The following is a 26,285-nucleotide window of genomic DNA, read 5'->3' as shown; positions in this document are numbered from 1 at the left end:
TACACGTAAGGAAACAAGATGCTAGTAAAAGACCATTCATGCTCATTAAATTTAAATATTCGTTTAGATTAAAATTCCTGCGCAAATTCATAAAACACCGTAATGCAGACGCACAACAAAGGAAAGAGATTCCATTGCGTTTGCCAGAATGAATAATTTCGTTTTGAACTTTCATGGAAAAATAACATAATTTTATATGAAAATAACTTGAAATAAATAAGCATTATATATTCTGTGTTTCTGAAGACTTTGAGCAATTCAAGTACGCTAATTTTATTACACAAGTCTATTATATAAAAGATTCTACTATACTAGCTTTTAGTTTATACTCCGAAACAAGTGCTATTAATTGTTCCGAGGTTTTCATTTTATGGAGTCATCATTATTCTTGAAGAAATTATTAATGATACGTTTTGAAAATTTGTTTATTCATTGACATAATTTTCCTAAAAAAAAATTTAAAAAAAATGTATTGAAAAATTTTTAGTGCATGATTATGTGTATTTTATAGCTCCATTATGTGCCCTAAAAAATAATGAAGTAATAATTTTGCTTATTAAATTCCATTTTTTAAAGATTAGAATAGACTCATATTAATTTGTATTCATTATTTTAATTTTAGAAAAAAAATGAAAATATTTATCCGAGCAACTTTGAACCTAGAATCTTCTTATAAGACAAATAAAATGAATCATAATCATAAATGTATAGTCATTATGATGTTAGAATATAAATAAGAGTTCATCTTTGTCTCTATAATTTATTTACGTTATTTTCATATACGAAATTTTATTTTTCCAAGTATGGCATTTTTATATAGCCAAAATAGCATTGTATTACGAATATAACTCAAGTTTACAAAAGTGCAATAACCAGATAGAAAGTTTGATGAGATTCTCGTGAAGAAAACATGAAGTAAATGTAAACAAAAGAACTTTAAGTCAACACTTTTATATTTCAGAATGGTTATGTGTACACTTTGGTGAACTCGAAAACAAATTGAAGAATAAATCACGATAAATCGTGGGACAAAACTAAAGATCGCCTACGCACTTTTGTTATGCGTATACGATAAATTGGCACGGGCCTTATAACCTCGTCAATTTAACCTTGACGACGCTTCCGAGTCCCACGATTATCGTCTGCATTTATTCTCATTGAAAATACTAAGAAAGGTAACTTGACGCTACTTCTCCAGAAGAGAACGAAAACAAAACAAACTCACCGACAGTTTGATGTAAAACTCAGTCTAAATTCCTTTGTTTCAGGACAATAACACTAAATATTCTAAACACCTTCGATATTTTTTTTATCGATTAATTAGCAGAGATAAATAAAAAAATTACACGACAAATATTACTAGAACTTATGACACTGGTTCATAACAATTTCCGGGAAGTAAACACACCCTTCTGTGTTGGAATAAATTGCGTTGACACTCGCGATATATCACGAACGGTTTAGCAACGCTTTCACGGCCACTCCACGATTTTCCCGCGCTTTAAACACGACAAACGATCTCACTTAAGAACACTTTATTATTTATTTTAACAACTTATAATACTTTACTCGTTGAAAATTTCACAAACTGACAAATAAGTGACATGTTAACAGGTGTTTCCGTGAATAAAAGCTCCAAAAAACTCGAGCACAGCTCGAGAGGCGATGATATCGCCAAACTTCCTGACAGTCCACCACATTAATGCGTAAAACCCTAATTTTTATTATGTCATGCAGCGTGAATTATATAAAATCACGTTGTATTTAATGGAGCAATAATAAACAAGACACATTAAACACGCGACATTCACTGTTTGATCGCTCGCGGCTGACTGACAAGTGACACCGACGCGACCACTGTCCCTCTACCGGCAGCACCTTCGCCCCTTTCCGCCGGCCTCTCCCCCTACATCACGCCAAACTCCAGCCTTTTCTCTTCTCTTCACGTAACTTTGACACTCGAATACGAGTCCTTGAACCACTGAAAAATGTTTATTCCTGCCAAACCCTTGGTTTGTATTCTTTGCAAAAAAAAGAAAAAGAAATTTAATGCGATGCACATAACAGATGTATTCATTGAATTTCTCTATGGATAATGTCGTCGATAATCTCCGCAAGTGATGCTAACGGTTTCCTCAAAGGTTTAAAAATCAAATTTTTCCTTGAAGTTCAACAATATGTTGAATAATAAATAACTCTATTAACATTTTTTGTAAATAAAAATTATAATAGTTATTTTTTTGCCTTTTACAATTCGGACTTGTGCGTAATGGATTTATAGGAGTTAACGTGAAAAATATACTCCATTTTTAATCCTTTGATTTATGAATAAGGATCTTCATGACAGAGAGTTGTTCTGAAAAAGAGAGATAATTTTTTGGATATACGACAGGTATTATGGATAATGGAATTAATATCATTTTACGAAATATCAAGATTAGGAACGTCGTCCTTTGTACTCGATAAAAAACTTGTAAACATGGAAAAAAGCTTGTTATAATCTTCACAAAACGACGGGTTTGTGAATTAAAAGTGATAGAATCGACAACGAAATGTATTTATGATAAGGTATCCGATGATAACAAACAGTCGTGACGGAGTGAGGGACGTCGAGAGACTGAAATGAGCAACAAAATGGAGGGGGTTTATAACAACAGTCAACGCAGTAGGTAAAATAGAAACTTATTTTTTCAACCGCTGTTTACCGACGATAGATAAATACTTTTATTTTCCACAAGTCGGTAATATGGAAATAATTAAATTTTTAAAAATTTGTTAAAAAAAATTTTTTTTAAACTTTATGACGAATATTCGTTTACAATGTTATTACATCTGCTTCAAAAAATTCAATTAACATATTAACTGCTCTCACTTAGAACATTAAAAATTATTATGCAAATGTATTCATATTTGAAAGAAGTGTTTTTGTATCTCGAATATTAATATTTACAATCTTGTAAATGTGATAAGATATGAGCGTTCACAATATTCTCATATATTTTCATCAGTTACTTGAATACGATTTTTATTTACAATGAATTTTAATTAGTAAAGTTGAATATTCATTCAACTAAGTGATGTTGGTACGGAAAATAACTTTCTAGAACATCTTCACGAACGTGTTTCCTATAATTTGTGAGTTGAGGAGGATGATGCTAAAGGTATAGATAGTTAAGTACTATGTCAGAAAGACGGAACATTTCATCAAAGATGCTGGCAATCTGGCAATTTGCCGCCACTTGAAAACTTGAGCGGAAATAGATGGAAAACTTTTCAACTTTTCCATTCATGCTTCTATTTTTTTTTTATTTGGTGACTTGTGTTTTTATTTTTAAATTAGTGATTAACTTTTACATTTACACAAATTAGCAAATTATTCTTATTTTCGTGACTTATCGTTTAAATTTTCTCAGACCAATTACCCTAATTAAAAAAGTCAATTAACTGGGTCCAGGGGTTTTTAAAAATTCTATTAGAACTTTTGCATTTTTTACTTAATATTCAAAATGAGTTGCTCAAACTAGAGTCTTTTGAATAATTAAATAAAAATGACTTGCAATACTTATTTCTTCAAATGACACAAGCAACCCAAGATGTTAAATAAATAAAACTGTCAACGATGGCAAGTAAATTGCTACTTGCATACTAGCAGAGTAATTAAAGACGTAAAAAGCAATTGGTACATATAAAAACATAAAAGCCAGACATGCCTAAAAGAAAATAGGAACTTTAAGTTTTAAATGGAAATGTCTGTATGCCTTGGTGAACATTGTCAATGACTTGGTAATTTTTTTCTGCGAAAATCAAGCATTACAGCGTCAGTAAGTATACTCGTTCAATATGGAATTCTTTTCATTCTTTATACGACCCGAGTGACCTCATTTAAAATTCACCAACTACATGTAGATGCTTCGAAAGTACTTTTAACTAATAATGACACTCTAAAATGAATTATTCTGTAAAAAATAACCCAAGGGGCTTATGGCTCGCGAGATAAATTTCCACTACTGTATTTCACATCATCTCATTTGTGGTTACGCCCGATATAATCAACTTAATTCATCTCTCCATTTTATCAGTTCTAATACAAACTCTAGGTAACAAAATTTCTATGCATAAAAATAATAATCCGATTTATTCCTTTACTTGCAATTAATTTCTAATCCTGCATTATTAATTAATTTGTCATTTGAATGATTATTGTTCCAATGATATGTTAATAATTAAATTCGCACAATATTCTAGTACTCGACTTTCTCAATATCTGAATAATTAAACACAAACGATAATGAAAAAAATGTATACACTACAAATAGTTTTACTAGCTGATGAAATTCATTGATTTTCATAATATCGATAATTGAATTGTACTCGATTGAAAAAAAACTGAATATTTTTTATGTACACATCGTGTCCTGGTTAAAATTTTATACTCATCATTACTAGAGAGTAGAGTACATTGGACCGTTAAACTCCATCATTACCTTTTCCCTCGCTTAATTTGTTGGCCGTTTTTTATTCTTTATGCCACCAGCTCTAGATAAAATCGAGGCCAAGTAAAAAAGCATCTAGCGTTTATACCCTTTTCATCTCAGCTTCTTTGCATTCACCACTACTTAGTCATCAACTACATGTCATGTGTTACTATTACGTGTAACCGCATTAATAATGGCATTACCACACAGTGACCTGATCATTCGATTAATGTTGACGAATCTCGACGTAGTGGACATTCAAAATCATGAACAATCGATTTTGTCAATCTGTCATGATGAATTTATTATCCATCTCTTTTTACCGAAACCAAAATATTTAGCTACAAACGTATCTGTCATTGCTGATAATTTCCCTTTTACGGTTAACAATAAAAGATTAAATGAAAGGTCATGTAATGCCTATGAAACAGTAATATGTGACTTTATCATCAAGAATACCTATGGTGCATGTATCGAAAACACAAAGAGAAATAACCTATTGGTTCATGAAATTTAGCTCCGTAGTGCAGTTATGAAGACCAATTCTGATGAAATCGATAGTTTAAATGCACATTCAGCCGATTGTTAAATCAAAGCATGAAATTCGTATGTGATGTGTCGAAATATCCGAACAATATTTTCATAGTATCTAATCCCAGTCGTTTGTTCGTTTTTCTACCACGAGTATCACCACAAGATAATCCCTCTGTTATCCTTTTTATATATCTCTCCTATTTTCTTTCATCACTGTTCACTGTTCCTTTTCACATTGTGCCCTTTTATTGTCCCCATTCTTTCTTTCTTGTACAACCTTTCAACAGTTATATCCTCTAGTCCACAGCGCTCTTCTTTTTATCATGAAAAAGCTAGGGTATTGAAGTTTTGGGTCAGTGCTTCGTTTTAACTATATCTTCAATTTTCTCTCTCAGAATTACAAGCGGATATGCATAGAAAAAGGTAAAATGAGAAATAAAATTGCGAAGAAAAGTTAAGATCAAGTTGAAAAAAATGAATAAAAAGGCCGTTGTCTGATGATGAGAGAAAGAAAAAAAAGTTGCCAATAAAGAATAGATTTTAGACAGGAGGATGAAAAAATCATCAAGTAGTAGATGAGAAGAGATAAGTGAAGAAGAAGCTTTTTGATTTTATTTTTTTTTTTGGGTCAAAAAAGTCGATTACTTCATGCTGTCAGACTAAGTAGAAGAGGCTCTTAATTCTTTATCAAACTGTAAACAAGCCTCAGCCCTCTGTAACGTCTTGAAACTCTGCGCGCTCATCTTCTTCAACCTCATCTTGTTGTCACTCACATTTACGCGTTTCATATTTATAAATAATGAAAAGTTGTCTACACTTTTGATATAAGTAGTTTAGATTGTAAATACATCAGTATCATATTATGTCTATTATTTTTCAATTGATTTGATAAAGAGCATCAGTATTATTATTATCCACACAAATCATGTTCAATGACTTTCTGTCATCTATGTAATATCATTTATTACTATGTCAATAATTCTACTTTATATCATAATCATTTACAGATTTATAATAAAATTGAGGTCACATAAATGTACATGTATTTTAGATTTGTAGTCAATAAATGTCTATTTAAAATTATTTTTTTTCTCTTATAAAATAAATCTTTCAAAAGCTTTTAAAAATGAACAGTTTAGTACATCGATTTCTTTATCACTTCGAAGTAATTTTTACTTTTTTATTATTATAAATAAACATTTTGAAATTATAAACACCACATGATTTTAATGCTAATGTTATTCTTCATTAAAATTTTCATTAAAATAAATTTACATCAAAATACATTTTGTCTAGTTAGTTAATAGTAACAAGTAATTATTTATGCAGGATTTTTGCTTTTATTCAGCTTAATGCCACAAATGTGTACCAGAGCAATGTATCTTGCATGAAGTCACCGAAATGTTTGCATATTTAATTAAATTGTACAAACTTCAAAAAAATAATTTTGTCATAAAAAAAATAACTGTCAACTCATTTGGCTGATTTTTATAAATATGAAGAAAAGAATATTATAAACAAAAAACAAGACAATTGTGTAATTTAAATATTTTCTTTAGAGAAAAAATGTGCAGAATATTTTCGCGAAGAATATTCCACTAACGTCACTTTTATACATATAACGCAAGTTATTTTCACGGTGGATGCTTAGGTTTCAGTGTTTAAACATAAAAATGTGAAAATGTCGATTTTATTCTAGCATAAAGTCACTATAAAGGTTTCTAGTCCTTTACACAATGATATCAGGTATTTTATTATTATCGTTATCACTATTATTATCACGATAATGATTATTATCTCCAAGTTCCATCCTCTCCAACTTTGTTTCCAATTTATTAATATATATTCCGGAACTATTTTATATGCTTTTGACACATTTTATGATGAACAAGTCAATACGTTGGAAGTTTAAACAAAGTCTGGCATTTCTATTTGCGCTTATTTGAAACAAAAAATATTACTGAAAGTAAAAATGAATATTTGGCTTTCATGTCTTCAAAATATTTGCATTTAATAAAGTTCTTGGTGAGAGCAGGTATGCTGAATAGTGAACATATTTGTATATACATATATATGTACTGTGCACAGAATATTTCCGGACATTATATTCTCTTGATGGATGCATGAAATGTGGGAGCACCTGTGTCGGTATCATGCAGACAATATTAAAATGCATTTGAGTTTATAACCTACTACGCAAAGAATGACGAAGAAATTCTTGGAGCTTGTGAACAGGTAAATTCTTGAACTTTTTAGCAGAGACATGAGTACGTTTGAAGCACTCATCTATAGATACACGCAGGTACATATGTATGTATACTCATGTATGTAAGGAACTTTCTCCCGTTTCAAAGCACGATCTCACGTTTCTTCAATCTTCTTTTGAGTAAAATATTCTCGAAAGTCCACGTAAGAGTTATCGATAAGTCTTCCAATCGATCTTAACGTCCATTCAACCCTCGTTTTCCTCCAAGCAATTTTCGCTAGGAAGAAACTTCCTTTAGTAAGTAACTTTCGAAAATAGAATGAGAAAAAAAATAAGTTTCAAATAAAACACTATACCCTCTTCAAAAAAAATTGAAAATAAACGAAAATTAATGTTAGATTTTTCTATTGTCAACGATAAAATTTTTTTTTTCAAAATTGGTTTATTATCTTTTAAAAGTGCTTTTTATGTGGTTAAAGTGATGAGAAAATTTTAAAATTATTATACAAAATGATTTATCTTAATACTTTTAGTTGATGAAAGACTTCTTAAAGTGTTACCATCATTTGTAGTGTTCGTACGTTGAGTTGTACTACTTGGAAAGAACTTGGTGGAAACTGGACAATAAAGTTGTCACAGTTGGCGGCAGAGAGAACGAGCACGTAGAAACGTGCCACATTTTTGACAATGAATATCGAAAATACGTGATGGAAAAAAAGACAACGTGAATACCATGTAGTGTATTGTATTGAAGCGAATAAAAACTAGTATTTTTATAGTTCTTGCATCTTGCTTATGCCTGGAAATTGAGAAGTTGAAATGTTTATTTTAAGTGGAAATATAAACAACAGAAATAAATTACTTTCTTGAATGAGTTCCAAAATGTTTAAAAACTCGGAAAAATCGTGGAAAATACTCCAAGTTGAAAAAAAAATTAACTCGGCCAGCTATTACATTCTATTTCTCACTGTAAAAACTCAGATTAACGTCACTCAAAATTGCAACTCACTTTAAAGAGTTATGTGATATTTCTACCAACGGATTCGCGACTATCTCATGAGATGAACAACTTTCTCAAAACATCCAACTACTGCACCCACATACCAAACTAGAAAGCTATCTTATAAATTGACCCTTCCAATTTCCCCAAGGATTTAATGCGAATAAGGCAGATGGGAAACTAGTTTTTGTTTGAACAAAATTATTGCATTAACAATGCATAGATGTATTATACGCAAACAACGCAGTGCATACGTTGAGTAAGAAACAATTAATTCTTTGGTGAAAACTCTCGTCTTTGTCAAAATGTCAAATTATATCCAAGAACTTCTGAGTAAGTTCGTTATAGTGTGCATAACTATTCACTTTGAAATGAGTCTACACTAGCAAGAAAATTGCTTACATCAAAAAATAACATTTATAGTTATAAAATACATCATTTAATGATGTAACAATTGAGATAAATATTTTTTATAGTGAGTTTAACTTTTTAATTAATGATAAAATATTTTTAAAATTAATAAAATAACTTATGATACCTCCAGAGGAAAGTATTTTATGACTTAAATTTACTTTTACTTACGTGTAATATATTTTCATCAAAATTTTTACTTTATTAAATAACTATAATCAAATTTCTTTGATTTTGAAGGTAATTTGTATAAGTAATTAAATGATGTCTTATATAAACTTAATTTAAAAATAGTTTCTAATTGTTTTCAATGATCATTTCATTATAGCATAACGTAAAAGTACTTTCTAAATGAGTTTAAGCTGTTTTATGTAATTATTATGAACATAAGCACGGCATTTCAAAGAAAGTTAGAATTTTCACAAGCTACTGTCAACTTCTTCTGTCTTATTTTTGTTAAAAAAAAGCTAGTACATACTGTTCTTGACATTTTTCCCTACAAGTAGAATAAAGAAGAAATATGTTTTTTGTTCTCATACAAAGTGTACTCAAAGACTGGAAAAGTAAATTTTTGAAAATCTTATACTGTAAAAGAATACTTTCTTATTCTTTAAAACTTTTAAAAACTCTATAATCTATTGAAATTGTTTATATGAGAGAGAGAAAGAGAGAAAATTTGCTCTGAATTTTCCTTAATAAATATTTTATACAGACAGGCTGTTTTTTATCAATAACATACGCATTCAGTAAACTTATTGAATATTGATAAGCTTTATTCAAAAGATTTAATAAAAGAAACTTCATTAAAAAAGTTCTTGGAATTTATCATTATCTGACTCTAAGCAGTTTCAAAGTAGATACTAAAGTTATTAAATAAAGAGAAACTTGATTAAGTTATTAAAAGTAAATTTTTATGGTTAAACAGGATGTAGATAAAAGAAACTGAACTACGTCTTGGAATATTGATTATTTTTCCGTGGCAGATCCTTTACACTGATTATAATATATTTTTAAAGTTATACATAAATGTCAACTTGTATATTACAATCTGAAAAATATTTCAATAAATAATTTGAAAAATTCTTGATAAAATATTCTTTCAAGATAAATTATTTCTACTAACAAAAAAACTTTTTGCATTTTACGCATCGAAAACTAGTAAATAAATTAAATATTTGCCAATAGATTATTTGGTATGTGTGAAATATTGGGTTTTTCATGCAATAAAAATAATTAAAAATCAGTAGCAATTGTAAAAAGAGAATACAAAATATAATTGGATATTTATTGAACTATTTTTTGTCAAAGAAAGTGAGATTGAAACAGAATCAAAGAGAATAGAAAAGCAAAGAGGAGAATAAATGTGGATTTTTGTAATTATCGTAGGTCATTCAAAGCTCTGATTACTGGGTAAAATCGATTCGTCTAAAGTGAGAGAGTGTTTTCCAGGACTTGAAGTATTTTTTTACAGTAGTTGAAAGACATGCGCACATATTCACATTCACATACATTGAGACACACACGGGTTTCAAGCTTGACTTGTTATAAAAAGTCAGCGAGTTACTCTCTGTTCTAGATGAATGGATGAACCACGTTCTCTCCCTTGCGCGTGTTTTTATCCTCACATTGACCGAAGCTTTCCCGTATTTTTTTTATTTTTGTATCTCGCACCTCCATTCCAGAGGACATTGACTTTTCGTTGCGCAATTGGCTCATCATTTAAATGCATTGATAACCGTTTGACAAAACGATATGTCTCTTAAATTTTCTTTGTCGGAATTAAAATGATTTAAAGCTTAATAAAAAAAAAGAAAACGAGGACATTTTGATCATTTCAAATTATAATGGTTAGTTAAAGTTATAATTACACCTGAATAATTTTTTATTATCGTATTCTTTTTTATATGTTGAAAGTACTAGAGAACTTGGGAATTTTTTTCATTACCCATTATGATCTTTTCTTTCTGATCATAGTATCTAATGTCTGACTACTCAATGAAATTGAAGGAATATAAAAAACCTAGGTTCTAATAGGATAAATGTGCTATCATTAATTTTTAATTATTCCACCTGAATTCTAAACTAACTTTTAAGACTCTTAAAAATTTTTTATTACCTTGAAATTGCTGATTTTCTTCGCAAGTGATATTAAAAATATTTTATGAATTCTATATTACCGTCATATATCTGTCATGTGCGAGTACAAAGGAATATGAATATTTTATGAATTTTATGATTTTTTTAGACAGTTTGTTCTCTTTAATTCATGTAGATATTGTCTTTTTTTAAAATTATAATATTAATTTTTATGAGGGTGAAATTAATCTGAACATAAAACCATAAAAATAATAAATTTGTTGATGTACTACTTGCAGATAAATTTGAAAAATAAAATTACTTGTGTTTGTTTTATACTGGCATTTACCAGTGGGAAAAATTTCCTTTGAACTTCCTTTTACTCTCAACAATAATACCAACAACGGGAAACATATAATAATTTTTTGGAAATAAATATATCTTATTTAAGGATTCATTTCAGAATGTTAAAACTCAATTAAAATTGTTGAATTAACTCTCATTTGAAAATGTTTGAATTTTTTTAATAAGTAGAAACAGTGAGAGAATTATCCATATATTCTAACAAAGGGAAGAAAAGTATTTTTATAGCACAAACTTTTTGGAACATCGTCCGGAAAAATAAAAAACAAAAAAATTTACATTTCATTTTTATTCCTCACACAAAAGTTGTTCCATATTTTTCTTATTGTTTATAAGTTTTTTTCTTCACTTCAATTGTAAAAAATCATTTTTCCTTTTACAAAGAGTCACTTAAAAAGATAGAAGAGCTATTTAAAAAAATTCCCAATCGTATTGCTTTGAAAAGCAAAAAAAAAAAAACTGCTAGTTTATTTAGTGTTGAATTGATAGTTACAATCAATTCAGTTGGAGGCTATCAATTGTCTGATGGTCACAGTTTGGTTCAACTGTTATCAACTACGTTCCAAAGTATTAGCATATCTATGAGTGTATAACCCATCAGTGGTCCCAGAGAACGAGGATACAACAAGGAGGTGGAGAATCTCGAGAAGGTGCCCAACAATGCGACAAAGGTGTGGTTCAATGCAGACGGTACCATTTGTAATGATAATTACAAGCCTAGTACCAATTCGTTGCATCGCAAAGGACATACCATACTACATCAACTACTCATTTACATTTCTCGCCGGCGGCTACGTGGAGCTATTATCATTCTACATGAATTACGATTTCTGCAATGTGATCTTAAATAGTCAAGCAAAGAAATCAAAATACACTAGATGAAATCCTGACGAAGATTTGAGTAGAAAAAGGAACAATAACGAGAGAATAAAATTTTCAACTTTCCCTTTGATTTGAGTTTCCTTTCAATTTACCCATCATGATAATATCAAGTTTAATATCTAAATATTTCTCAGTGATCATTTCCTATTGTAATGTATCTAGTTTCAGGCTGTTTTGTGAAATTTAGCAAACGAGTCAAAGTTAATATGAAAGGGAACAAAAGCTTATACTATCCTCGAGATAAAACTTAATACATAAAAAATTAAGCGAAGAGAAATAGAAAGCATGGAACGGTGAAGTGATGACAAGAGCTAGAAAATGTACAGCTCACCGAGCTGGATAATTGTTAGTTTTCAGTCTTGTATTTAACATGCAAGATTTTGCTTTTCTTCTAGAGTCACGCAAAGATTTTATGATTGTAAATTATTTTCTAAACGTTGACTCAAAAAAAATATTTGAATAAATTTGCTTACGTTTTGTATATCTTTTGATTTATTCAGTGTTCTTTTCTTTTTCCGTCGTAGTATTTTTTTATTAATAAATAAAACCGTCGGAATTTTCGAAGAAATTTATGACAAATATTTTTAATAAAATCTGTTTCATATTACCTAAAATCAACACGGAAAATATGTGACATTCACTATTTTCTCCAGGTCAATAAAAAGTAATCAATTGATTAAAAATACTGTGAAATTTAGTGAAGTTGTTATCTTCGGAGTGTTGGATATCGGTGGTTAAATAATATTAATTAAAAAAACGTTGATTAATTATTGAGATATTGTAAGCTTCATTTAAATCTAAACAGTTTATTCAACTCCAGTTTATCTGGCGTGTTTTCCAATATAGTCAAGACTTTTCAAAACGAGGTAAAAAAAAAGTTGTTTTCAAAGTCGTATTCGTAAGAAGCATCTTTTTATTTTTCCTCGACACTCCACAGGGGATGAGGATGAAAAAGAGTTGTAAGTCACAGTGGAGTCTACCTCGCACACTGGCTTTGTTTGGGGAAAAATGTAAGGGCACTCATGTAGAGTTTCGAATATACATCAGCGGTTTCGTGTCGCTTTTCACGTTTTTTTTTATTCTTTTATATTTTTTTGAACACATTTATTCACTATGTCATCGTGGATCTGTTCCCAAGACGAAACAAACTTGACTATTCTCTCTGAATTAATCATGGCGACTTTGCATAATTTCATTTTAACATTAGTCCTGACATCATCGCAGATTCAACGTGAATTATAACTTGTACACTTGCAATTCTAAACTTTTCGTCATGGGGCCAAGATACCACTGATTGTTAATGCAGTATTTGCTTTTATAAAGCAAATAAAGAAAATAGACTCAAGTAAGAAGAAAAACTTAAATATGAAAGAAAATAAAAAACTCACCCTCGCCTTAGGTGTTTGCTTGAGTCCAATGGCTGGCTGGCTACGGTTACTCTGCAAATAAAAAAGTCGCAGTGAATTAAAGTCCATAGACACAAAGTAATAACAAGGAGTAATTGAGATTTCTTACGAAAGAATTTAATCGTTCTGAGGTTATATTTATTTCTACAGAAAACGTGACTTTTTCGCAGTAAAGGGAATGTAATTTTATGTAAAACTATAGCTGAGCAATTTCAAGGTGAAAGGTGACGCATACTAATAAGAAAAAAAAAATTTCCCTCTTTTTTGGCAATTACTGAGAAATTATCTTATTGGTTTTTTTCCACAGCATTTAAACTTAATTGTTAAATAATTTTATCCTCGTTCAATTTTTTTATACCCCTTAGTAACAGATATACATAAAAATATATATAAAAAAAAATCTAGATCTTTAATTAATTGGATATTTATTCAATTATTTTCCTATTTGAATGAATAAACTTCCATTATTCTCATCCATTCGTGATCTCGCATGTATTACACTTTCAATGAATAAAAAAATTATTTTAGCATAAAAATTATTTTTTTTCGCAATCTGAATAATAGTTTTTATATACCGAGAACTCTTTTTAAAACAAGTTGAATAGAGCAATTTATTCAATCAGACAACTAACTAGGAAAAATTATATTGTTCCAACTAAGCACTAGATGTAGATGTTACTAAAAGTCAGGAGGAAATCGTGTTACATAAATCGTTAAAGGACCCAAGAGAGTCGAAGCTTACGAATAGTATATACACAACACAAAATAAAGAAGAATCTAATCAGAGGTAGGGAATCACGTACAATAGCAACAAGAGAACTAAGAGAGAGAAGATGGGGTCGACGTAGTTGGCCAAACTACAGACATGAGTCTAGCTAATCGTGAATACAAAACAGGAGGCTATGTAGCATCTGCGGGGGATGCTGAAACTCACAACATTGCAATACGAATTCGCTTACCCCGTCTTGTACAGCGTGATAATTAAGCGGTTTATACCAATTAATTCCAAATAATTTCATCTCGCAATTAGTCCAATTACTACGATTATCCTTAACGCGTTGGCCAACCATCAATCCTCGAGAGAGACTGTGGTGTTGTGAATCCAACCTACAGCCAGAGAAACTTGACTAGCATGACATTGGAGAGTTATAGATTGAACTGGAGAATTTTGAAGGAACTTATCTTAGTTGATGGACGAGATTAAAATTGTGCAAGTTGGTTGGTGATATATACGAGAGGTGAATTATTTGTCTTTGAATTTTTCAGTGTAATGATTCGTAGTAAATCGAGACTGTAAAAGAAAGTAGTAAAATCGAAGAAGAATGGATAATAATAGTTGAAGCAGAGTTATGGGACATGAGTCAGTCAGGTGTAATAGCAGTCAGTTATAAAGTCGATAAGGGATTACTTGAATGGAACCAATCGTAACTTTTATGTATATTATTTCTTCTTTCGTAGCTTTTATAGTTCTAGCAGTTTAAAATCTACGTAAAAAATACCATTAAATGAGTTATAAAAAATGTTTATCTTTTTCTTAATTCATTGGTTTCCAGTTTTCAACGTATGACTGTGGATGTTTCGTCATCCTTTTTGATATTTCTCTAAAGTAGTATTCCGCTATTATCGGCTCCATGACGTTGGAAATTAAGTGCCGAAGGTGCTCGACCTACTTCAGTAATTACGATGCCAACGGCATGCTTACAACTTGCTACCCTTTTTCCATATGATGGGGAGGTAAGTTTGTATTTAGTAAAAATGTGCAAAGGATCAATGGAGTAGAAAAAAAAAAATAATTTTCCAAACTATTTGTGCTCCATTCTTTTTGTGAACAAAAAAGTTTTTTAGGATTTTCAGATGACATATAACAAGTTGGATCTCCAATATCCTCTATGATTGACATAATTGAAAAACGCAATAGATACTAAGAAGGAATATCATTGAAAGAATAAAAGAAAACGAGAAAATCAAATTTTATCTGAAATACGAGTAGCTGAGAGTAGACAGATAATCAATATCCAATGAACATCTTCTTTGGAAAATCATCTGTGTTATCTACCACGAGAAAATATTTTATTATTTTACAAGGATATAGAATTAGCTACAAACCCATTTCACAAATTTCCAATTATTGATACCAATCACGTATAGATATGTTCGAACAATGCAATTGCATCGAGGTAATTCTGTATTTAAACTAGCCTCTGGCGTGTATATTGATAATTATTTAACTTACAAATATATGTACAATGCAAGCAGAATTAAATGGTTGTTTCATTAATTAGATACTTTTTATTTCACTTATTATTTCATCAACTCTTCGATAACACAATCTACTGACGACAGTTTTACAGTTCAATATTCCACTCTTTACTCTTTTTATTATTTATTTCCTTTTTTTTTTTTTTAATTTGCAACCATCTGTTTTGTGGTTTTTGCGGTGAAACTTGCTCGTGCATATTCCACTCCGTTAGTTATTGCTTTTGGAAATTTAGAAATTTCCTGGACATTTAAATTTCACTTTGAATCCATATAGATCTTTCCATATTTAAACCAAGTTATTAGGATTTATTTAAAAATAATCCATCTCGTATTTACTAAAATATCTGAATGTCTAATAAAAAAATCCCATATTGAAAAGTTATTATTAAACTTCATTTGGGTTTACCATTTAATTATTACCAATAAAAGCATCATTCAATATCTTATATTCCATTTATTTTCATTCTCAAACAAAATAACAAAAAAATTTTATTTAAACATGGAAATGGAAATTTTGTAGTCAATTGAAAAATAAAGTTAACTATTGTTAATAGCTCTTTGGGGGAATGTAAATATGATATAAATAAATAAATCAAGCATTAGAATAATCAAAATTGATGCTAAAATAGTTTAACCTGTTCAGTAACGAATAGTTGAGCAATTTGCAATGCTACTACAGCTTCTCCTGGCAATCTCTCGGAAATGAAAATGCAAATTCAAGTCTCGAACGTCGTTTGATTCACTATTTCATTTGATATTCTACTTCGTCGACATGCTCATAGCCGGTCCTTACAGTACCATGTATAGAAATGTAGACTCACCAAGTAAAGCTTTATTTATCTGCATTCGCACCCGCTTCTACTTGGCCGTGTAGTGCTCGCAAACAGCCTCACCCGTTTTGCGTTCATCCCATTCTACACTCATCGAGGATTTTATGCCGTTACTATTATTTATCCTGTTTATTCGTTCGATAGCTTGCCTTTTTCACTTCACTCCACTTTCAGCTTACTGTGTTGCTTGTTCTCTCATTCTATTTAATTTTTTTTTTTCCAACCAGTTATCCATATTCCAGGAAAATCGGATCAATTGAACTGCTCTAAACATTCCTCAAGTAGGGATGCTGAGTCTTTTATTGGACTGAATTCGGTTCAAGGAATTTTATTCTTATCAGTTCTCATCACAGATTCATGTAGGCCACTTTAGTCTGTCGTCGAGATGGTATTGAAGCTAAAGCAAACATAATTAACGCCATTGGGTGTGGCAGTGGATAAAGAAAAGGAGGGAAGGTGTCAGAGGGTGAAAAGCTCAACACCAGGCGTCGTTTCATTCAGGAAACTTTCAAAGAAGCCACACGTAATTGACCCATTCAAGTAAAAAGCAGTAGATTGTACTATATAAACTTTGCATTACCGTCAGCCACTTCTTCAGGATTGTCCAATCGATTTTTCAAGCTTTGAACACACCCATCATTCTTTTTTTTCACACTCATAAATTGTTTATCAATCCATCGTTAAGTATACTCTATCCGTTTGGCCTTGATTCTTCACTCTTCTGTCTCATCAAACGCTACATCTAATTTCGCTCTTGTACTTGATATCTTTTAGTTAATAAAAATCAAGCGAGCTCATAAATTGTGAAGACAGAAAAAAACAAAGAATACTTGTATTATACCCTGCAGAAAATTGCTGAGAGAAGACCCTCGACCTTGTTATCTTTAATGAGCTTCTTTAACGAACAAAGTCCATTTTGAGAAGCACCATTTCAGAACGGTTATTAAAATATATTACTTATGACAATCTTTTAACTTCTTTCACTGTATAAAATTATTCAATTAATTATATCAAAATATTATTTTTGGTATCAACGTATCGATTAATTTTAAATTCAATCATCCAAAAGAAAACAGTTTTATTATTTTTTTTAAACTAGAAAAAGCATTTGGTAATTGAACAAAACTTTTTCAATTACATTAAAAGTATATTTCAATACGAAAAAAAAAATGAAATAAAAATTTTTTCTTTTACTATCGCCCTGTTTCAATCAATTTCAAAGAGATTAAAGTCATGAATTTATACCTTTATAATCGATAGTAATTCATTTTAAATATTGTAATCAATGTGCTTAAAATACTAAACGTTTCTCTATATTTATCTGTATTTCATATTCACATCTTTTTTAAAAAAAAATAAAAAATACTGTATAGTAAATAATCTGGTTTAAGTATTCTAGTTCATCAACTATCATTTTTATGCAAAGTCTTTGGTATTAATACATAGAAAAAGTGTTTATTATTCCAATGTAAACTAGATACACAAATTCAATTATTTATTAAATACCCTTGTATACTATTCAAATATTGTATAAATATATTTACATTCCACACCACACAAGATTATTTTATTATTCACATGTCTTATTATTATGTAAATTGTAATTAAATACATACCAAGTAGATAGAACTATTTTAACTAAAGAGGTCTTAGATAATAGAAAGTAACCACTAAGTCGACCTGAATAATCAAGAAAGTTATTGAAGATTACATGTAATGCTTTGACTAAAGATACCTACATGCAATATCAAATGTTGTATAACATTTAAATGGGAATCATACGAAGATGATATGACAACTCGTACCAAGTATCAGTACATCAAGTAAACCATTTCAGAGTGTTTATTATTTTACTGACAATTTAGTTGAACCTAGACATCTCAACTACCTTCACGTTCATACCTCTTTCCAGCAATAAATGTCTTCGTTAACCACTCGTAAAACGCTCAGCGAAGCTACAAAAAATGAAGGTCTTGTTAACTACCTTTTGATAGCAAAACCACAAGATTTAGAGCAATTGATTAATCCAACCTTTGACTTTCCCACAAAGAAATATGGAATTCTTTTAGAGTAATTTTTCAGCTTTTAATGGTATTCTTAAAATTAGCTTCATAAAGTCTTTACAAACAGCTTAGAGCTGTAGAGACTTGGCTTGGAGTTGAAGTTACATAAATTATGATGGATTCTAAGACTGAGGGATACTAATGATACTACGATGTCAAAACAATAATTTCAAGGTATATTCAAGGTAATTGAAGAAGCTTTCAAGACCAGTAGATGCCCTCAAGTCTAGTAATCATTGGATGAGTTATCTGGAAGATAAATTTACAACAACTGGAGATAGTTGTAGAACATGTTATAAATAGATTCATTGTGAAGATCATCAATGATACTGATAAGGTAAATAAACATTTTAGTACATTATACTCAGCACGTTTACACTTAGTATTGACTATAATAACATCCTACTCTCATCCTCTCCTTAAGTATCATACTATAACATGATGACAAAGCTCTCAAGGTTTTCTTTAGCAGCCACTGATGCTCACTAATTTAATTTCACTTAACCAACAAAGCTCAACTACATAGTTTAGCCTTTTAGTGATACTGTGTCTAGTTAAGAGATTTAATTTTACTACCGAATCAATATCTGCTCTTGTAAATTTTCGTTACAGACGCAAGCCTTAGAAAACTCACCACATGTCCGTAACCTCTGGACTCATATTTAATTCATGAAACACGACGCATTCGCAACACTTTCGTCGCTTGATAACGTCCAAGTCCTCGTTCATGCTTCCCCTCTTTGCCTACGTCGGCTGAAATTTAAACGACTATTCTCACAGACGTCCACAAACTCACAACCGTCATCCGGATGAAATTATGATGAGAATTGTGACTAAAATAATGTGTTTGTCCAGTAACGGATGGACAGAGAAAAAATTCAAAGTGGTAAAAAAATAAATAAATCATTTTTAGTAAGTGTTCAGGGTTGAAGATTTATAATGTTGAAATATTTTTTTAGTCAAAATTTTGAAATTAATCATCTAGAGAAGACAAATATGAAGTGATAATTTTTTTAGATATGTAACGACATAGACTGTTGAAAAAAAATTAAACACAAATGTAAATTAGGTAAAAGTAGAAAAGGTTTTTTGTTAGAATGATGATTACCAATCTCGAATGGATTATTTTTAGGATATTTAAACAATGGCTTTTGAAGAAAGCGAATTTCTTTTGATAAATACCAGAGTTAAATACATTCAAGCTTGTGTTAAAGATTAAAAAAAACGTTTTAGTTTTCGGTTGTTGGGATTTATTGAGTAAGAACAAAAAAAAAAAAATAAACTAAAAAGGAGTACTTGAATTTCCAACCTTTGTTTGAATTATGAAAGCATGGAGCAGCAATAAAGGATCGTTATTGAAAATTCCTGGAAAGAATAGGTACAATGGAATATTTTTATAAAATAAATAATAGAGATTTTTATAAACACCTAATAACCACAACATATTGAATTATTAAACAAAAACAAATAATTAAGTTGAAAAAAATCAAGTATCAAAATATGTAAAATCAATATTGTAAACTTTAAAAATAACATGATGTTTTTTATTATTCCAGCATATATTAAATAGAGAAAATTAATATATTAAAGAAAATTTGTTGCAAGAAATACTCATATAATTGAAATTATTATACCAGTGTATTTTAATTTTTTTTTCTTTAATAACATTAGTTTTGACGTTAACAAATGAAAGCTAAAAGGAAATATGAAACCCACATTGATTTATACAAATGAGAATAATATTGTGTCATATCATATTATTTTAGTTTCCATTTTGTTACCCTGCTTTCTCATTTAATTTTCCTGACGAGAAATTATTAAAGGAATTTACAAGCCCAAGTACTCTGAAAGGAACGATAGAATCCCAGGGATGTTTACTTAGTGGAACCCCAATTCTCTTGGCACTAGAGGCGCTAGATAAAACCACAGGTGCGCTTGAAGCTATCCTGAGCATGGTCTAGGTACGTACAAGATAATAGATGCACACATATACATGTATAATAAAATACATATAAATCTTTCGTAAGAGTTGGATTAGATGTTTTACCTCTGATTCAGGTGACTGGACGATGAGTGACGTTCGTGGTGGTTTTTCTGGAGGCACTTTTTTCAAAGTACCGGAAAACGTGATTCCAGCAGTCGAGGATGAACTAGAGGGAATAGTGGATGTAGATGAATTAGCAGCAATCACATTCTCAGACACATCTGCCGGGCATAATAATCGATATTGTAAAGACCCTCGTGCTGAGTCGTTCCTTTCGAAATGTGAGTTACTCGATAATGAAATTTGCGAAGTTCTCTCAATATCAGGAGTCTCAAACTGCACTCGTGGTGATAATCTCTCAGATGTCAATGATTGGCACATTTGACTAGGAAAGTTTATGGTTGATAGATAAGCATTATTAGGATTCCGATGTGAATGCTGATGATCAGTTTGCTTGTCTATTGATGAATCAGGGACTTGATCAGTGAGATTGTTCAATTGCAAAAGATGAATATCACCCAGCACACTTTTTTGTTGTAATTCTATGGTTTGTCTTAATGACTTTTCAGAGGCTTGTCGATCCTGAAGACACTGCAAACGACTTTGCAGATCTGCTTGTTGGTGTTGGAATTGAGCAACTTGGTCTAAGAGATGATTTTGATTCTGTAAACATTGAAGTCTTGCTTGCAAATCACTCTGCTGACGTTCGAATTGACTTAGCTTTTCTGCAATTATATCAAGACTCTGCTGATTATGTATTTGCTGTTGTTGTTGACTTAAAGTTGATTCATTTTTTTCTGCTTGAACACTTTGAAGATTTTCCACTTGACTTTTACTGTGAGTAAGCAAGTTTGTCGACACATGACTTTTCTTATGACTATGTATAATGTGATCCGACTGTTCTAGTGGTTTAACTGGATTTTCGCCAAAATCTGTTACAACAGTCAGCAGAGTCTTAGTGTCAAGTTTAGCTTCACTCATCGCTGGAAACTGATGGCAGAGATTTGGACTAGCACGTTGAGAAGAAGTAGTATTTATTGTAGGTACAAGATTAGCAACCGACCCAGTCACTGGTTGATCTTCAAAATCCTTACGAGTCAATTCCATGTGTTTGGTTAAATCAGCACTAACATGACGCAAATGTCGTCGTTGTTCCATTATTGTACTTTGACTGATGTTGGGTATTGGTTGGAAAGCAACTTGAGGGACTTTAGCACGTTGCTCTTCAACTGGTAACATGACTCTCGACTCTCGACGTTCTTCAGATGGATTTCGTGACCTGGGACTAGCAGTAAATACTTGACCTTGATGAATTCTCTCTATATCTTGACGTTGTCTTTGTTCTGCCCAAATAACCAATTCTTGTCTTGTTTTTTCAAAATTTTGATTAGCAAATGATGGACTTTTTTGTGCTGCTCGATCAGCAGATGAATCTCTAATAGGCAAAAAAGGCATGGGAGATCGTCTGACTTCATCAACACGTTTTTGATCCATTGGCATTGGTGATCGTCGATGTTCTTCAAAATAATCTGATCGTCTATTTTCTTGGGCTACTGTTGAACGTTGATTAGGACTTGTATTACCCCATTCAGGTTTCCTATTACCAACAACCTCAGGTGCAACATTTTTTTTTATTTCTTGTCGTGAATCGAACGTCATAGAGGATACTCGAAGCGCTGGTTCGATTCTTCTTTGATCATTAGGGAACACTTGAGTAGTATTTTCTATCCACTTTTTATCAACAGCTGGTGGCTTACGTGCTGTTATTGACACATCCGAAGTATCTCCAGGAAACGTAAAAGTAATAGTATCATTTCGCCTTTGTACACTAGTAGTCGCGTCCACTGATATAGACTTACGTTGTTCAGATCGAGAAACATACAATGCACATTCACTTGCCATCGTATCGACAATTTTATCTCTAGTTGACTGATCGTTATTTGAATCAACATAGAGACCGTCTTGACGAGTACGAGGAGTTTGATTTAAAGGAGCAAGAAAGGACCTATTGTCAGAGACAGAGACAGGAACTGTTGAAACAATAATAGCTGCTTCTTGCGAAGTTGGAACAGTTTGATTGGTAGCTTCATATTTAGGAGGTAAAACCGCTGGCTTAGAGCCCAGAATATCAACAGTAATTGTTTTTCTAGTTAATCCAGCGTCCGATGTGATTTTTGAATTGATTCTTGGTGGAACTATAGGCTTAGGACCACGCCCACTGCCTGGCCGGTCTGTGGATGTAATTACATTTTGCGCGATTGGTTGAATGATAGGCTGACCGGGATACTGAGATACTTCCTGTGAATACCTTTGCGGATTAGGAGAGGTTTGTTGATTATACTGTTGACCAGGATATATAGGAGCATGAGGATTATATGGAATGGGGTTTATTAAAGTCTGTGGATATTGACTGTAATGGTACTGAGGCTGTCCTGCAAATTGTCCATAACTCTGCGAGACAGATGGCTGGGCGGTCATGATAACCCCCGGATAAAAAGGAGGAGGCTGTGGACTTGCTGATTGAGATGGCAACTGCGATCCATGTTGAACTGTAACATATCCTCCACTTGCTCCGGTGAATACTGCATTACTAGCGCTTGGAGCGTGTGCATAAAGAGCTGAATCTCTGTACGTGACGTCTCTTGTCACGTAGCCAACACGATCGCCATACTGACCTGCCTGCTGCGAGTACATCTGCGATCTGACCTCAAATTGACCACGAATCTGCGGAAACTGATTCTGATCGGGTACAAAATCTGGAGCAAAGTGCGGCTGTGTTTGAACAGGAACCGTCTGCGTAGCCGTTTGCGATACATGAGTAATGCGGTCCAATTGAGCTTTCTCCGGTGGATATTGTTGTACAGGAAGTTGTCCAGCGAGTGGATGTCGATCCTCCGGCTGACCCATTGTTGTCTGAGCTCTGACGGAAGTAGGGTAGATGCCAGTTTGCGGAATCGTATAATCCATCGTTGAAGATTCTGTAGTATGAGGAGGATATTGTTGTTGAGGTCGTAATATTGATGACTGAGTGGTTTGATTTCTTTCCTGTGCCAAACGCTCATAATCCACCGTTCGATTTTCAAAGCCATTGGACATGTCCGGTTTAGATTCTTTAGTTGCAATACCATTTTTATTTGGCACATCAGACTGCTGGTGATTTGTATCTAGTTGGCCAGGACTCTCGCCTTGGTTACCGTTTGGCTCTCCAGAACCAGACTGCGACATTGTGGCCCCCACCGACGGTCTTCCGCCGATGTAGCCGAGAATTCGCCCCAATCCGCACACTGTGGCGGTTTAGGAGGCACCCTCCTAAATTTATCTCGACGACATAAACGACTCGACTTAGTTCTTTCAATTTTCTTTTTTACCTCTTCCAGGTCCGTTCAACTTGGAGATACCTCTTTCATCGATTTCTCGGTTCTTAAAGAGTTCACTCTTTGGAGAATACCCAATTCCCTTAGCGTGCGTGTAGAAACGAGAATAATTGAATTCTGAAGAAAAATCTTCAACTATTCTATCCTTTAAATTACACCAGCTACGATTGTCTCTGTCCAAAGTCACTTTTCATTGTAAAAATGAATTTATGGTGGAAGCCATTTGTCTCTAAAAGCTTCATCCTCTGGCAAATAGCATAAATTTAATATTCCATTCAATCTAAATATATTTCTATATTTCTCTCTGATAATAAAATCTCTGATAATATATAATACTTCAACTGTAAATCTATCATTTATAAATCATTTTGATTAATTTAATAAATTAATTTATAAACAGCACAGCATATTTTGAACAGCAACCTTTGATTATATAAATATTTCACATCAACAAATACTTTGATTTTAGTTGAAACTAATTTGTAACATAATCAATTAAGTTATTCAAAGCTCTTTTTCTATTAAATCATTTGACGTCAAAGCATAATGTCTGATAGAAGTGACGCAAACATGAAAACCATAAATGTACCACTGATAGTTACTCTGCTTGGTTATTTTCCTCTGATTTCTACACAACACAACTGTCAGTCCAATAATTCCCCAACATTAATTCCACTAGGCTTCAAACACAACTTTAGTAAATTACATTGCAACACTTTTCAATACACACGATGCTGCTTCTCTTCTTTTGATTCTAATGCAACAACACATTTAGAATTTTGTCAATTTTACTACCACAGTCTATTTATCTCTCTGTAATTTGATCGTGTATTCCAGTTGCATTGACAGGCTTCGAGTCCACCTAGTTGACGTTGCTTTCAATTAACGTTCCAACCACGCCCGGACGAATTTATCTGCAAAATAATCAACATTTGTCTCCCTCCTATTAAACGACTAGAGACTCTTGTCGTTGCGCTAGTGTCAAGTAAGACTTTCTTTTGTCGTTCAATAGTCCATAAATCAACCTGAGTGAAACTCGCAATAGTTTGTTATTTATGTACCAAGGTAAGATACTTGGATTACAAACCCACTATTTTAATCTCTCATGGAACCATCGATTTTATAATTACGAGTTCAATTATCCGAATTATCTAAAATGCTCACGGGCATGGTGTTTTATATACCCACATACATTGTTCAATGGGTAGTCATTAAATTTTTAAACCACACGAATAATTAATCATGATTAAAAATAAAGCTCTCATTTTCTATAATTAGTCTACAAGTCTTGAAAACAAATTTTCGTTTAATATAATAAATTTGCAGATTAATATTAAATCCATTAAAACCAATCAATAATGCTAATAAATTATTAAATGTTAATTATAGAGGAAATGAAATGATGTAAGTGGTGCAGTATTGATCAACAGCAGTGTATATATATGGGCTTAGCATCCAGATAGGTGACAAAATTCTGTGGGGATACTTATCTGTATATCTAGTGTAAGCATAAAGTCAAGTAATAATTTTCGCATGATATTGGACGGTGCAACTTAGAACTGGATTCGATCAGTAAAGCCGATTAAATTCGATAATGTGAACTTCCCAAACGTCAAACCTTCATTTGAGCAAAACGAATACCCCTGGAACAAGCGGGAGGGTTTACCTACAATCCTAATATCCAGTAGCTCGCACAGGGTCCGAAACTAAATCCCAATTAATCGTCAGAACCACTGATCTATCGATCCAACACACCGATATAATGGTAATTCCGGCGTGATATGTCATACGTCACACTGAGAGAGAGAAAGAGAGATTGGTGGACCAGTTGGTCCTCTGGCAAAGCATACATCATTTCTGTTTGCATACCTCATATTGAACTCCACGAATTCTCTCTTTTTAGTGCCCATATTTGAATTGAAAACCACTTCATCTAGCAGGAAATATTTATGACTTGATAGTAAACTAGAGCTATATTTTTTTATTTATCTTTCTATTTCCTATAATGAATTTGATTCCCCTAGGGACTCGGAGTATTTACCTGGAGAGGTAGATTGAGTGATGAGAAGCAGAATCAACGAGGAATTCTAAGTAATAAGCAAAAAAACGACCAAGGCACCTTCTTCACTACCAACTATCCCTTAACTAGATATCCTAATGAGGATCGCCAGATCCCTCGAGAACGCCAATTTGAATAAAAAGACAAGAAAATCATAATGACTTCCTATTGAATGATATACAAATATTTTATTGAATATCTCTGCTAGACGTATACATTTTGGCCAGCAAAGATGGTGTTTTTGGATGAAAAATTGAATGCATAAGAACGAAATTGAAATTTTAAGATAATCATAAATATTCAACAGTATGCACATTCGAATTCTATAGCGACCCTTGAAAGAATATTGGGATAATTCAAATT

At 31.9% G+C, this 26,285-nt stretch overlaps 1 protein-coding gene across 1 annotated transcript in view; it reads right to left on the bottom strand.

The window, feature by feature from the left end:
• Window positions 1–23,783, bottom strand: part of LOC118064045 (uncharacterized) — a 158,884-nt gene extending 135,101 nt beyond the window's left edge. The window contains exons 1-2 of the mRNA XM_035078399.1: window positions 20,553–23,783; window positions 13,336–13,386 (exon numbers count right to left, since the gene is read on the bottom strand). Coding sequence (XP_034934290.1) covers window positions 13,336–13,386; window positions 20,553–23,714 — 3,213 coding nt within the window. The 5' untranslated portion in view covers window positions 23,715–23,783. The remainder of the gene's footprint in view (window positions 1–13,335; window positions 13,387–20,552) is intronic.
• Between the last annotated feature and the right edge of the window lie 2,502 nt (window positions 23,784–26,285).

Source organism: Chelonus insularis, unplaced genomic scaffold (genome assembly GCF_013357705.1).
Source record: "Chelonus insularis isolate UGA/USDA-ARS -01 unplaced genomic scaffold, ASM1335770v1 contig_159_pilon, whole genome shotgun sequence".
In the NCBI taxonomy this organism is placed as follows: Eukaryota; Metazoa; Arthropoda; class Insecta; order Hymenoptera; family Braconidae; genus Chelonus; species Chelonus insularis.
This window is presented reverse-complemented; position numbering and strand designations above follow the sequence as displayed.